We start from the raw sequence: 13,019 nt of genomic DNA on the forward strand, positions 1-13,019 counted from the left end.
ATTCCTGCAAACACTGAGGCAAGGCGTGAAATTGCAGAAGAGAAGGAAATGAGAGCAGAGTACCTCACAAAGTCCAAAATCCTATCTGGCTGATCCAGCACACCCAGCTTGTACCTAACCAAGACATTTTCAAATTCACCGTGTCATTAGAAATCTGTAAGAACTGTCAGTTATGTTTAGGGATGTCATATTCATTCACTGGTGCTCCAAACACTGAGGCAAGGCGTGAAATTGCAGAAGAGAAGGAAATGAGAGCAGAGTACCTCACAAAGTCCAAAATCCTATCTGGCTGATCCAGCACACCCAGCTTGTACCTAACCAAGACATTTTCAAATTCACCGTGTCATTAGAAATCTGTAAGAACTGTCAGTTATGTTTAGGGATGTCATATTCATTCACTGGTGCTCCATTAGCTTTGGCTCTTGTTTCAAGAACTCTGTCCTTCATAATCAACCCTATTTTCCAGTACTCTGTTATTTATCATGCTGTTGAGGCGTTATATCTGCTTTTTATTTGCTATTTGATTAACTCCTTGTATCAGGATTTTAAAACACCTAGGCAGATCAATTAGATCTTGTAATATACCCTACTGTTCACATAAATTAACATCTGAAATTGTAATGAGACTGATTCTAATTGAGTAAATAAGTTTTCTACCCAATTTTGTTATAATTGACAACCATCACAATCACATTAGGATGCCTGTCACCTCCTTAAAAGCCCACAGAGAAGGTCAGTCAGTCTGATCAATAAACCCAGGTGAAATAGAACAAAAACCATCAAGAATATTCCACTTTTCCATAGCTTAAGCAAAACAAACTAGACTTAATTCCCAAACTCACAAGGTAGGAGGCTTCCAAGCCCCTATTCTCCAAATCTTCCTCAAAAAGCCACAATGAGCACTTGGTTGTTGTTGGGGAGTGAACTCGAACTGTGACCACGAGCCCAATTTAGGATCAAAATGAATCTGAGTAGCAGTCAGGGTAGTGATATCTGTTTCCACTGTGCTATTTAACAAGATCCTTATGAATCTATAGACTTCCTGAATAATTTATTCAGGTAACGTGCTATTAAAATCAAAGTTGTCTTACAGCTGTTTTTCTCTGGGTATGAAGGTCATTTAAGTTTTTTTCTTTTGAGAAAAGGATGAAGATTCTGCAGCTTCCTGCTCCCCAAGTTACTAATCCCTTCCCCCTCCTAACTACCATGCCACTTCAAGAATTAATTCCTGTTTTCAGTTTCCCTTAGTTCTTGGAGTCAGACCAGAGATAATGACCAGATGTGCTTTTAGACAGTGTGTTCCATGTAAACTTGACAGATCATGCATACCTTGCTCCCATTTTGCGATTATACTGTAGCAGTGCTTGTAGGAGAGCTGCCAGGGGGCAAGGGGACAGTTTCAAAGCTTCAGCCGTTGCCTCCTGAACCAAGGATGACCAGTGCTCATCTGAGACATTAGCCTATAATAAAAGAAAAAACAAAACAAAAAATGACAAAGGATAAAAAGACAAAAAGAAAAAAGAGCTTTATTGCAGTGTGTAGTGTAAATCAGTTTTTGTTTGCAGCTGTCTAGAGAGCAAGTTTAATTCAAGCTGCTTTGAGTTATATGAAGTATTTGGCAGGTTTGAAGCAGATTCATTTAAAAAAAAAAAAAAAAAAAAAAAAACAAACCAGGGGTTAGAAGATCCTGAAAAAGTTAAAAGTTTTTGGAGGTTTGAAAAAAAATTTATTTAAAAAAAAAAAAAAAAAAAACAAACACAAACCAGTGGTTAGAAGATCCTGAAAAAGTCCTGTTAAATATTCTAGGACCAGCCTTACCAGCATGCACTCGCTCATTTATGCAAAGAATCCTTTCATTTTCTCCATACATGTTTAGCAGTGTTTATTTAATCACCAAACTGTCTTTGCTCTTCAGCTTGTAAATCTTCATCTCATGTACAAGAGCATTCTAGAATGTGGAATTTATCCCCAGAAGTGACATCAGGTTTTACCAGAAGTAAAAAACAAGACGGTAATTACATAACAGAGCAACTACTGAGCAAATCCCTGTATCTTCCGGCTTAAGAGAAATCTTATTATCCCCATTATGTCCACAGAACACTGAAATGACTGTACTTGCAGGGATGCCCAAATTTTCATTTGGACAGATAATTGGTCAACAAACAATTTCAAACACAGAGCTTTCTTGGATCTCAGTGAGGTTTTCACCAGGCTTTTGCACATTTCATTAAGCCAGTGCAGACCAGGCAGGCCAAAAAGCAATACACTCATCAGCTGCTCTGCTCATGCACAAAGAAGAGATATAATAATCAGATTTGTACTGTTACTTTTTTTAAGAAAGTTTTGTGTATTAGCAGGGAATTCAGGCCAGTACTTGAAAAAGTATTGTTAGAAGGTATCTAGTGACTTGTGGGGATATAGAGGACCTCTAGGGAACACAGAGCAGACCACTAGAAAATGGACAGAAGGATCATGGGAAGAAAAATCCTGGCACTTGACAAATTCTGTCTTTTGAAGCAGATGGCTTGTGAGAAAGACACCTGTCTATACTAAGGGGAATTCTCTCTTCCCACCAGGAGCAACAGCTTTGCAGCCTTATCCTTGGTAAAACTGACTGCCTTTTCTTCTATGAGCACTCAGGATATATGCGTTCTTTTTTCTGATTTTGATGATGGCTGTTAGCTTAACCATCTCTTAAAATACATGAAAAAGCATTACCCAAGATCACAGCAGTGTCTATGTTTTGTACCACGCTTTAAAGAAGTCTGGTAGTGCCCTTCAAGTTTCTAGAGTAAAAATGCTTAAAGAGAATAGACACTCCTCAGGAATTTGTCCCCTTGGTCCAAGGAGCATAATAATTTCCTCTACACCACAAGGCACCCTTCCCTTAGGTTGATTTTATACTTCAAGGCAAGACATCATATCTAGAAATAACCATAAAGCAAAAAGTCACTTGAAATTTGACTTGAGATCTCCAGGCACCAGAGCAGAAAAAACATTAATTAAGGCAGAGAGAATAGAGACTTGAAGGGTGTGTGGATGATTAAACTGAATCTGTTATTAGAGAAATAAGCCTTACTGAACAAGTTAGACTCAATATGTGTTAGACTCAACTATTTCACAGCAACCTCTTACAAGAAGACATTCTGAAAAGGTCCACTGTCCCTCACAATCTCATTTTATTCTCTAGTTGTCAGTCACAAAATGCAGAGTTGTTTAAACAGGGGCTTCTTTTAAAGATTGCAGAAGCCCTACACCCATGAACTCCTGTGAAATCACACAGTGCTGCAGTCTAGATTACCCTACCATGCAGACTTCCAGTGCGAGCATAGCCAGCCTGAGCAGTGTGGATAACTTCCCGATCCAGCTGCCCTGCTGAGATGCCAGCTGCAGACTCTTCCTGTAACACATCTCTGCTCCAACCATCATCCTTTGAGAATGATACACTTCTGCCAGCCACTGAAAATAAACGACCAACAAAATCAGTTATGGAGCCACCAAAACACACATCCACTAGGTAGTATCATTTAGCTCAATTTATGAGAGTACCAGGGTAAGCCCAACTACTGCCACCCACCCAGCCCTCACTCCAGCAGTGCGCTGTGCACAGCCCTGCAGGCAAACATCCTCTGCTGCAGAGCTGGCAGTTGTCCTCCCTACAGAGGCGTATTTCCACCCGTGGACAACTGTTCGACTGCTGTCTTAATCAGGAGATTGCTCACAGGTGAACAAATACCATGACTGGCTTTGTGAAAGTTACCCTTCAGAGTAGAAGAGCATTGCATGGTGTCTTATTTGTCTCTACAAGTTCTACAGAGATGAAAAGATAATTTTTCCTCTGGAACAAAGGTTTTTCCAGCCTAGGTAATGCCAGGAACATTAAAGACATTACAACATGAGGCCAAGGTCAGACGGTGCATTGGGCTACACTGTTTCTGACCCAGCAGCGTCACCCTGGTGGAGCTAGATGGGGCATTGGGATCCGTGAAGAGATTCATGCTCCCGCTGCCCGCTCCACCAGCACAAGATGTCCTGGATTTGCTCGTGAAGAGAAGGAAAAGGATTCTAACTCTTCATTCTAATTCTGGCATCATGTCACATTTTTTGAAGCAAACAGCCACAAGTTTGCAAATTCTTGACATGCACAGGATATGCAGCAAGATGTACAAACCACATATAGAAATATTCTTTGCAGGATCATCAAGCAAGTTCTATTGAAAAAAACCCAATTCTCTTTCTTTAAAGCAAAGGTCCTTAGACTTTTGCTAGCTAAAGACTGTCTGGTGTCAGAAGCGGCAAAATTCTTAACCCGTTAATTAAGAAAAGACACACTAGAAAGTATTTATTAGCACCAGTGAGATTGTGAATGCTGCCATAGGACTGCTTTGTAAATTAAAAAATCCATTCCTGTGCAGAAAAAAAAAGCAGCCTTCCTTGGCCTCAGTTCTTCTCAGCTGAAGATACATAGCATTCAAGATGTGCAGAACAGAACCCTCATACAGAGGCACTACTGCAGCTCTGCCAGATCAGCTTTTCTCTCATTTTCCTGGTAAGCCACAGCACAAAAAGCACAGCAGCAGTTCATCAGCATTCCTGAATCTTGTAAAAAACACAATCATTTAGACAAAAGCCAAAAACTTAAGCAAAAAGCTAAGTGAGTGGCCCCTCTTAGTAAAACTGTAAGGCATTGTAATGGATACTTTTGAGCAAGAGAAAACATTTATCAGAGGATTTCTAGAACCAGAAAACACAGATGCATAGATCTATCCATCAGGAACAGATGTAGGAGCCAGGCTTTTCCAGAACGCTATCCAAGCCCTGACAAATTGTCTTCTTTAAATGAAGACTGAAAATATCTTTCTCAGAGGAATCTTATCTGTACTATGAATTAAAAAATCCTTCCCCCCGCCCAGATCACATACACTTTCAGTTCACTTATTCTCCCTGCTAATGCTATTCTCAAAATTTATTACTATAATTGAAGATACAATCATATCTTGCATGCCCCCATACTTTGCAAACCCAATCTGAATGAGGTCTGCAGTTCAGAAAGATGGAGTTCCACGAGCCAAGGAAAAATGCATCAAAAAGTAGCATTTTCATAAAGGCTACTTGCATATTGCAGAAGGATGAGGATCTGCAGCCTTGTAACAAGAGAGATCTCTACAGCAGCCTTGCACCTGTCTTCTGAGACTGAAATGAACTTTAGTGAACCTTGCCACAAACAGGGCTTTATTTGTCCACAGGCAGAGGGAGCACCATAAATTCTGCAACTACACAAAGGACTCTTAAAAATCCATTATTTTTTTCTAAACACGATGCTAACATTGGTATGGGGCGACAATAGCTGTAACTAACAGCGACAGTCAGGAAATAAATAAATAAACATGCTGCGGAAAGATCTCTTGGCATGTGTGAGACAGACTTCTCAGATTGTCTCACAGAAGCAAGCAAGTTGTAGCACCTTTATATTAACTAAAAATGAACTCTCTGCGATGCCATGGTGGGGAGTGAGAGAACACTTGTTACAGCGAGTGATTCCCTTCTCCACAGACTCAAAAGATTGGTGAAACCTGATGTCAGGAGATTATGGAGAAAGAGACTGACTCAGGTTTTCAGACCCTGAATAAGGAATTGGATATTACTATGTTAGGAAACCATTTACTTCCACCTGTTCATATAGGTTATGAGGTATTTCACTAGTTTCTGCTCACATGCTAAGTCAGAGGTCCCTAAAGACAGGTGCCAGGGGGTTTTCTCAAGTTTTTAATTCTTCTGCCTCACGTCTGCTTGCTCTTACTAACAGTCCTTATCATTTCTCCTATTAAAAAACAGTTAATGTTACAACCTCATAACAAACTGAAGATAAGCTGTTTTTTTCTGGCACTGGGTGTCGGTGGACAAACTGTCACCCACTGACAGCGCATTCTCTGCTGCGAGCAGTGCACCCAACTCAACGAGAGAACACACGCTTACCTGCCAGGCTGCAACTGATGTTGCACTGGTCATGACCGTCTTGTGAAGCTCCTCCAGGACACTCTCTGGAAGTTCTTTGTGAGACTGCAACAGCTGCTTACACTGAACTTGTCTCAAAACCAGAAATAGAGCTGGGTCATCAGGGCAGCTTTTTAAACCCTGAAACAAAAAGAAGGCTCAATATGGTTATCAGAATTATCATTTCCAAACATCTGAAGATATTTTGATTTTTTTCATTTCTGTCTTTACAGAAATCAGCACTGGGAACATTTTCAGGACGCTCAAAACACATTTTCCTCCTCCTCTGCACAAAGGAGCGTTCCAGGAATTGGCACATGAAAACAGATAATGTTTTTTCTGTCCTCAAAGCACATTTGAAGACTATGCCAAATTTTCTATATGTCCTACCCTTAGAGGTTTCTGGAATACAGACAGGTAACAGCAGAACCCTAGCTCTCCTTTGGTTTCACAATCAAAAGAAGGTTTGGGCTAACAGAGGCAAAAACCTGTAGTATGGTTGAAAGTGACCTTGAGTACGTTCCAATCAATTTCAATTCTCCCAGACAAGGTGCTTTATTCTCACTGGAACAGAAGCACTTTACTAAACATTTCCTGTTCAATAAGAGTAAAGAGCTATGGAGTATTTTTCAGAACAAACTCAGACAAAAATGAAAAGACAGAAAACCAGCCGTCTGATGCTTTATCCTTCTCGGGTGAAGCATATAAGGCTTCTGCAAGTCACATTACATGGTATTTTACCTGTTCAAATCACAGTATTTCCAAGAATTATAACTCAAACCTAAGAAACAACACTTGTGCTTTTCACCCATTGTTTTTAAAAACAAAGTATATTGTTGGCGAGTCCTTAACAAGCTGCTGCTTTGTGAAGAACAGGCAGGTGAGCAGAGACTTTCTGAAACACAACAGAAGCTATGAGTATTTGCTGCAATTTTACCCATTACCAAGTGTGGAATCACGCTGCATGTCTCAAAATGAATGACCGCAGGGCCTGACCCGCAATCCCCAGTCATCCTGCTTCCTGAGCCTCCTGGGGTACAAAGCTGTCACTCAGAGGCTGTGGTACCAGGGAACATTCCTCTCGTTTCTTCACAAATTGCAGGCACTGACTGTTCTCTCCCCAAGCTATTTAACTAACAACAACAACAAAAAAAATCAAACAAACCCCACCATAACTTTCCCCCAGGCCCAGATATCACCTTGTAAGCCTAGAAATCTCTGATCCTTGTTCATGTAAGACAGGTCAGCAGATTTGCTGGCCAGAAAAGGAAAAAAACACCTCCTCACCAAGCAAAAGAGATAAGAAAGTACTTCCCCCTAAAAACCTAGCATGTCCACTGAATCTATTTGGTTTTGTTTGTTTGTTTGTTTTTTTAAGATTCCCTTCCCTGTTAATATATAAACAAGGACCACATTTGCATGGGATTAGTCATCTTCCTTAATGAAAGTCAGGGATGTCTGCTGCTGAGTCCAGTTGGGTATTTTGCTTATCTTTTGCCAAGTTTTCTGTTCATGAGCACATGAAACGCACTCTTGAGGCTTGTTAACGCCGCAGTCGCCTTCCCCAGCGGTGCTGCCTCAAGACTTTTTCCTTCTTAATAATTAAACTTGTAGCATCCACTTGTGGCTCTGAGGTGGAGTACCAACACAACAGAGCAGAAGACATTTAACTTGCTTGCACATCTCCTACTTGTACTTCTTGCCTTAAATTTTTATCACGTTTTGCTTAATACTGAGTTATTTGCTTAGTAGTAGGTTAATGAATAAGGCAGGAAGGGCAGACTTAGCTTCACCTCATCATACAGGGCTTGATCAACATTAACACAGTTTTGGTGTTGCAAACAGAGTATGCACCTCAAGGAGGGCAGAAAATGCCAATAACTACTGCATCTCGTAGCTCTGATGGAACAGATAGTTGCTAATTCAAAGATTACATTTTTGTAAAATGCACAGATGACTTCTATACAATTCTACAACAGTCTGATGTCATCATACCTTGTTACAAAGAGCTTCAGCTTCTGAGAGTTTACCAGTCTCCTCTAGACTGGTAATAGTTTGACACAGACACCAGTCTTCAAGAGTCTGGATATAATCACGTGGAAGGTTACTTTCTCCAGCTGCAAGAACAGAGGAAACACTGAACCTGATCACTGTATATGCTGTAGCGCCGGAACATGTCAAATGCTCTAGATCTGGTAAGGGAGAACTTTTAGGGGTATTAACCTGATATGATTTCCTTCCTTAGCAGGAAGATGAAGTAAAATTAAAGGCAAGAAGAGGGGGGAAAAGAAAATACAGCATTTGAGTTACTGATTTGAGAACAATCAACCAACCATGGAATTTTAATTCCAGTTTTCAAAACACTATGGACATCAAGCAAGACTAAGGCTGAGGTCATCCCTCCTCTGGAAAAGCTACAGAACTCAAGACTGTTCTATCCTTTCTGTGTAAGCTGTGTTCCTGTGCTGCAATCTATCCACCCAAGTTCAGAAGTACTATTTTAAAAAAGCATTTGAGGCTTTGGAGGGTAAACCGAGTTCCAATGAACTGACTCTACCTGTGCATTAGGATTTAGCCTTTTTATGTGATAGAACACCATTATAGTTCAAATCACTCAGCTTGTTTGCAAGTTTCTGAAATTTAGAACAGTATTACAAGCTTGGAGCACTTCAATTTGACTTTATTTTATTTTAACTAGAAAACTCATACAGCTTACTTTTGGCTGAAACTGTAGAAAAAAGTGTTATCTCCAGACCCATTCGCTTCGGCTCAGTGTTGTTTAGACAGACAATGGTGTTTTCAGCATGACAGGCTGCCATTAGCACTGCCCAGGCGGTAGGATTATCTAGAAGAGAATGATTAAAGACATCTCAGGCCCACTGTAGATATGCTGGTAGTTCATTTAGAATGGTCTTTACAGACTGAGCATAAAAACAAAGCCATCAATGGAACCACACACTGTAAGTAAGAGCAAGAACAAGGCAAGTAACTCAGACTCTAACCTCAGCTCAGCCCAAGACAGCTGATAACTATTCACCTCTAATTAGCAAGATTCTTCAAATTATAAGACAAAAGATGCTGTTTCTAAAACCAACTCAAATGTTTTTCACATAGCCACTGGTGTCTGACTATACAGATTAAACTTTACTATCACTTAGTGCTGCATAACAGTGGCAGCAAATATCCCATGATGCCATCTACAGCCTTCAGTCACACCAGCTTCGCTCTCTAATGGAAATTACCATGCCAAGTGCCTATTTCTAGTGTCAGCTCTACCCTGACCTGGCCCTGTGAAGAGCCACTATGGCTTGGAAGAGTGGTCGCTGTCCTGAACTGGACAGAGCTCAGTTAAAGATTTCACCTAAGTAAATTTCTCAAAGATAAATTTCCCCCATGTAAATCACACCAAAGATAATTAATTTTGCCAGCAAAATGAAACAAAACTTGAAGATCTACAAAGTGAAATGAGGAGTATACTGCTTTGGAATAGCAGTCAGTCTTGTGTGTACCTGGAAGGTACAGGAAGGTAACTGAAATTTTTAGCTTGCAGTCATGCTAATACCTCAGAGCATTAGTGTTTCACTACCAAATGCAAATTAGCACTTGAGATCCCCACTAGATTTGCACCATTTAGAACAGCTGCCTGTATTTCATAGAACAGCACACTGTAACAGAACGTTTCCAATGCAAACTCTCAAGCTAGATGAATAAATTGTCTTTTCTGCTTGGTGTAGCATACTGACTCTGAGGGAACATGTGTTTTTCTTTTTTGTCTAATATACTAAATAATACTTGCCTCTTCTGCTGAGGATTCATCAAATTGCCCATGTTTTCAAAACAAGCCTTAAAACTCAGTGATTTTTTTCTTCTTGTCTGGTTTAATTCCCCATGTCTAAACTTGGAATGACAACTCTAAGCATTCTACCCAAAACATACATGGATAACGCAAAACAACTCAACAACCCAAGGAAAGTCGATTTTGTTGCTAGCACAATTATTTTGTTTCTGACGGGTAAAAAAAATCTTGTTTGAGAACAAGAGTAACCTGGACGGAGGTGGATTGCCTTCTGAATACTTTTCAGAGGATTCTTTTTCACATCTTCTAACATATGACATCCTGATGCCAGCTGATTAACTGCAATATTCAGCAGGGCTTCCTATAAAAGAGAGCATCAAGGTGACTTAACACCATAATACATGTGATCAGATGGGATTAATATTAATTAAGTCTGGATTTTAAGAAAGCCAAACCTTTCCGTGGTTTACATCAAGTACATGTGCGACGCTCCCTGCCACAGCGCCCCCCTGCAAGATTAAAAAAACCCCAATAACTGATTTGGTTATATGACTGATAAATTAAGAGATTTTATACAAAGTGTAATGCCAAAATATTTTTATCTTTGTTAACCAGAAATACAAGGTTTGCACAATGAGATGTCCTCCTTCCCTACAGCACAATCTCTTCACAAAGAATTAGGAAGAGATGTTCAGGATTACAGTTGATCCGTTTGTTGTGTTTCTAATTTTACCCCATATAGAAAAGGGGGTTGTTTGCAGGTGCTACTTCTGTTTACATAATTGACATAAACTAAGATGAAGAGAATTTATTTGGAGAAGAGCTAATAATAAACATAAAAGCAGCAAGGAAATACTGGCTAGTGTGAAAAGTGAAATTGACTATATCAACCAAACTCAACATAGGTAAATCCTAATATACATTTATACCCCCACATACATACGTATAAAAATAAAGAAAAAAATATACATGGTACAGCTCTTTCATGTTGGAATAATTCTAGCAGATTTTTCCTGGAATACTGCAAAAAAAATAAAGAATTACTACCTCATGAAAGAGGTAAATCACCGGGTAAGCAACTGCAGTACGTACCTGTGAATTGCTCTATATATGCTTGTGTATGTAAGCCTCAAATTTTTCTATTAACTAGTGAACATCCATGTAGTGAAGGCTGGCGTTTTTAGTTAAGAAACAACCCAGACAACTCAGGATGTGAACAACCTACATGGGTTACAGCAACACACTTACTTTTGTCTTTTGTGATGCATGGAGTGGTACCAGCCGAGACAGAAGAGACCAGAGGGCAGCATTAACAGGGTTACTGGGAAGAGAATGAGGATGTTAAAGAGTTCCTGGTTTAGATATGACCCTGGTCTCCTATGCCTCAGTAGGCATTTGCTATACCTCCCAAATGGATCTTTTTCTATTAAGAAAACAACCCAATGTGGTTGAAAATAGACACGTTGTTCAAAGAAACACCACAATATCGAAGTTTTATTACTGGCTAAAGAAATTAGATGTACAATACACATATCAATATCCACAGGAAGGAAAAAAAACTACTTTAGGACTACAGGTCTTGTCCTCATAGTGTGAAGAACATGGAATTTTAATTGCAGTTGGAGAAAAACAACGTGCATAAAGAATCATTTCTGAAAAAACTTGGAGATGTGTCATGTATTGACTAAAGTTCCCCCTTTCTAGGATGCTAAGGCTAATCAAAACACATTTAAAATACAGACATTTAGCCAGCAGAATGAACCATCACTGGCTTTTAAATATTAAAAAAAAGTCTTAAAGGTTTTTCTAGGTTGAAAGTTCTGCTACATAGGATGAAAACTGCTTATGTAGAACAGAGAACTGATCTAGCTATCAAAGAAGCCACCAAACCAAAAGAGAAAACCCCAAACCATGAAACTTCATCCATTTTATCAGAAAACTGATGCTGCAATCCTAAGTGAAGATTTCATGTTTGAAAAACAATTTATTTTTTTTAGAAGAATGCTGCAAGTGAACAGAGGTTTGCTCACTACTCAATGCAATCAAAGCAATACATTTACAAGGCAATCTGAAGAAAGAAAAAATACATACCTGTGTATAGCCCTGGAGACTTCTCTCTGGATGTCCACGTTTCTACCTTGCAGTGCATACACAGCAGATGCAATAAGGCACCTCTCATAAATCTTATCATTCCCTTTTTCATGCTTCAGTAATTCTTTTAGTGCTGCTGTTGCGAGCGTGGCATCCTGCTTTACCAGTCCTAGCGTGCATAAAGCCTTCAGACTTTCCGTACTAGGCTCCTTTAATGAGCTGTTGAATCAGAGGGGGGAAAGGAGACACTATTTTGGAGCACAAATTAAACTTGCTGTTAACATTAGGGTACTTGTTACTCCTGAGTTCTCTTGCTCCTCTGTATCATGTATGGTATACAGGATTAACAGCCTCTTGGCATGGGATTGTGGACAGATCCTTGAGGTCTCAGGATATGGAGAACAGCAGCGCCATTTCAGCACTCCAGCTTGCAACATATAAATACTTAGCAAGACTCTCACTTACACCTTAATTGTCCCTCATAAAATGGCTGGTTAGAGATAAAGTGTAACCCCGACAACTATTTTCTTTCCTTGAAGGCATTTGAACTTCTAACCTGAGTTGTAGTGTGCCTGTTTACAGCTTGACAACAGAAATCCAGGAAGGAAGAAGCCAGAAAAGAGCCTGCTGCACAGAACTGCTCCAAGAACAAGATGTTGTGAGAAAATGTTTACATCAAAGTTTGCTCCAGCGTAAGGTAGTTTGAGCATGTTTTGCACCATCTCTTGGTTTTAGTACCACCATCAGTTGCACTGTTCCATTCTTTTCATTATGAGAGGCAGTTTAACATCACGTCAATAGAATTCAAAGTTTTATTGGAGACCTACTAGGTACAGCTACTCACTTTATTTCAGCAAATTCTTCTAGTATAGGTTGAGAGCTCTTTACTCAAGTGTGATGGGTTGGCAGAAAATCTCCTTTTCAGGAGAATTTGCTTTAACTAGCCAATTGGTATTCCCTCCCATGTAACGTCAGCTGCATCTCCATTTTTTCACTGGTTAAAAGTTTTTGCGGGTCCGTTCGGTTTTCGCGCCACTGTCGCTTTTAAAGTCTCGCGACTGTGCTGCGAGCTGAGTTGCTTCCCCTGCTCTCAGCCACCGCGGAGCCGTGCCGTGCCGTGCCTGCCTGCTTGCCTGCC

General features: G+C 40.0%; 1 protein-coding gene across 1 annotated transcript in view; it reads right to left on the reverse strand.

Moving 5' to 3' along the window:
- The window catches only part of LOC104498304 (tetratricopeptide repeat protein 37-like), a gene marked incomplete at its 5' end in the record, with an annotated part of 25,652 nt that overhangs the window by 2,371 nt on the left and 10,262 nt on the right, over positions 1-13,019 (reverse strand). The window contains 9 exons of the mRNA XM_010141661.1: positions 1,330-1,460; positions 3,307-3,459; positions 5,977-6,135; positions 7,990-8,111; positions 8,711-8,839; positions 10,040-10,151; positions 10,246-10,299; positions 11,039-11,111; positions 11,882-12,100. Of these exons, the coding sequence (XP_010139963.1) occupies positions 1,330-1,460; positions 3,307-3,459; positions 5,977-6,135; positions 7,990-8,111; positions 8,711-8,839; positions 10,040-10,151; positions 10,246-10,299; positions 11,039-11,111; positions 11,882-12,100 (1,152 nt within the window). The remainder of the gene's footprint in view (positions 1-1,329; positions 1,461-3,306; positions 3,460-5,976; positions 6,136-7,989; positions 8,112-8,710; positions 8,840-10,039; positions 10,152-10,245; positions 10,300-11,038; positions 11,112-11,881; positions 12,101-13,019) is intronic.

The sequence above is a fragment of the Buceros rhinoceros genome, unplaced genomic scaffold, assembly GCF_000710305.1.
Source record: "Buceros rhinoceros silvestris isolate BGI_N320 unplaced genomic scaffold, ASM71030v1 scaffold31748, whole genome shotgun sequence".
NCBI classification, from domain to species: domain Eukaryota; kingdom Metazoa; phylum Chordata; class Aves; order Bucerotiformes; family Bucerotidae; genus Buceros; species Buceros rhinoceros.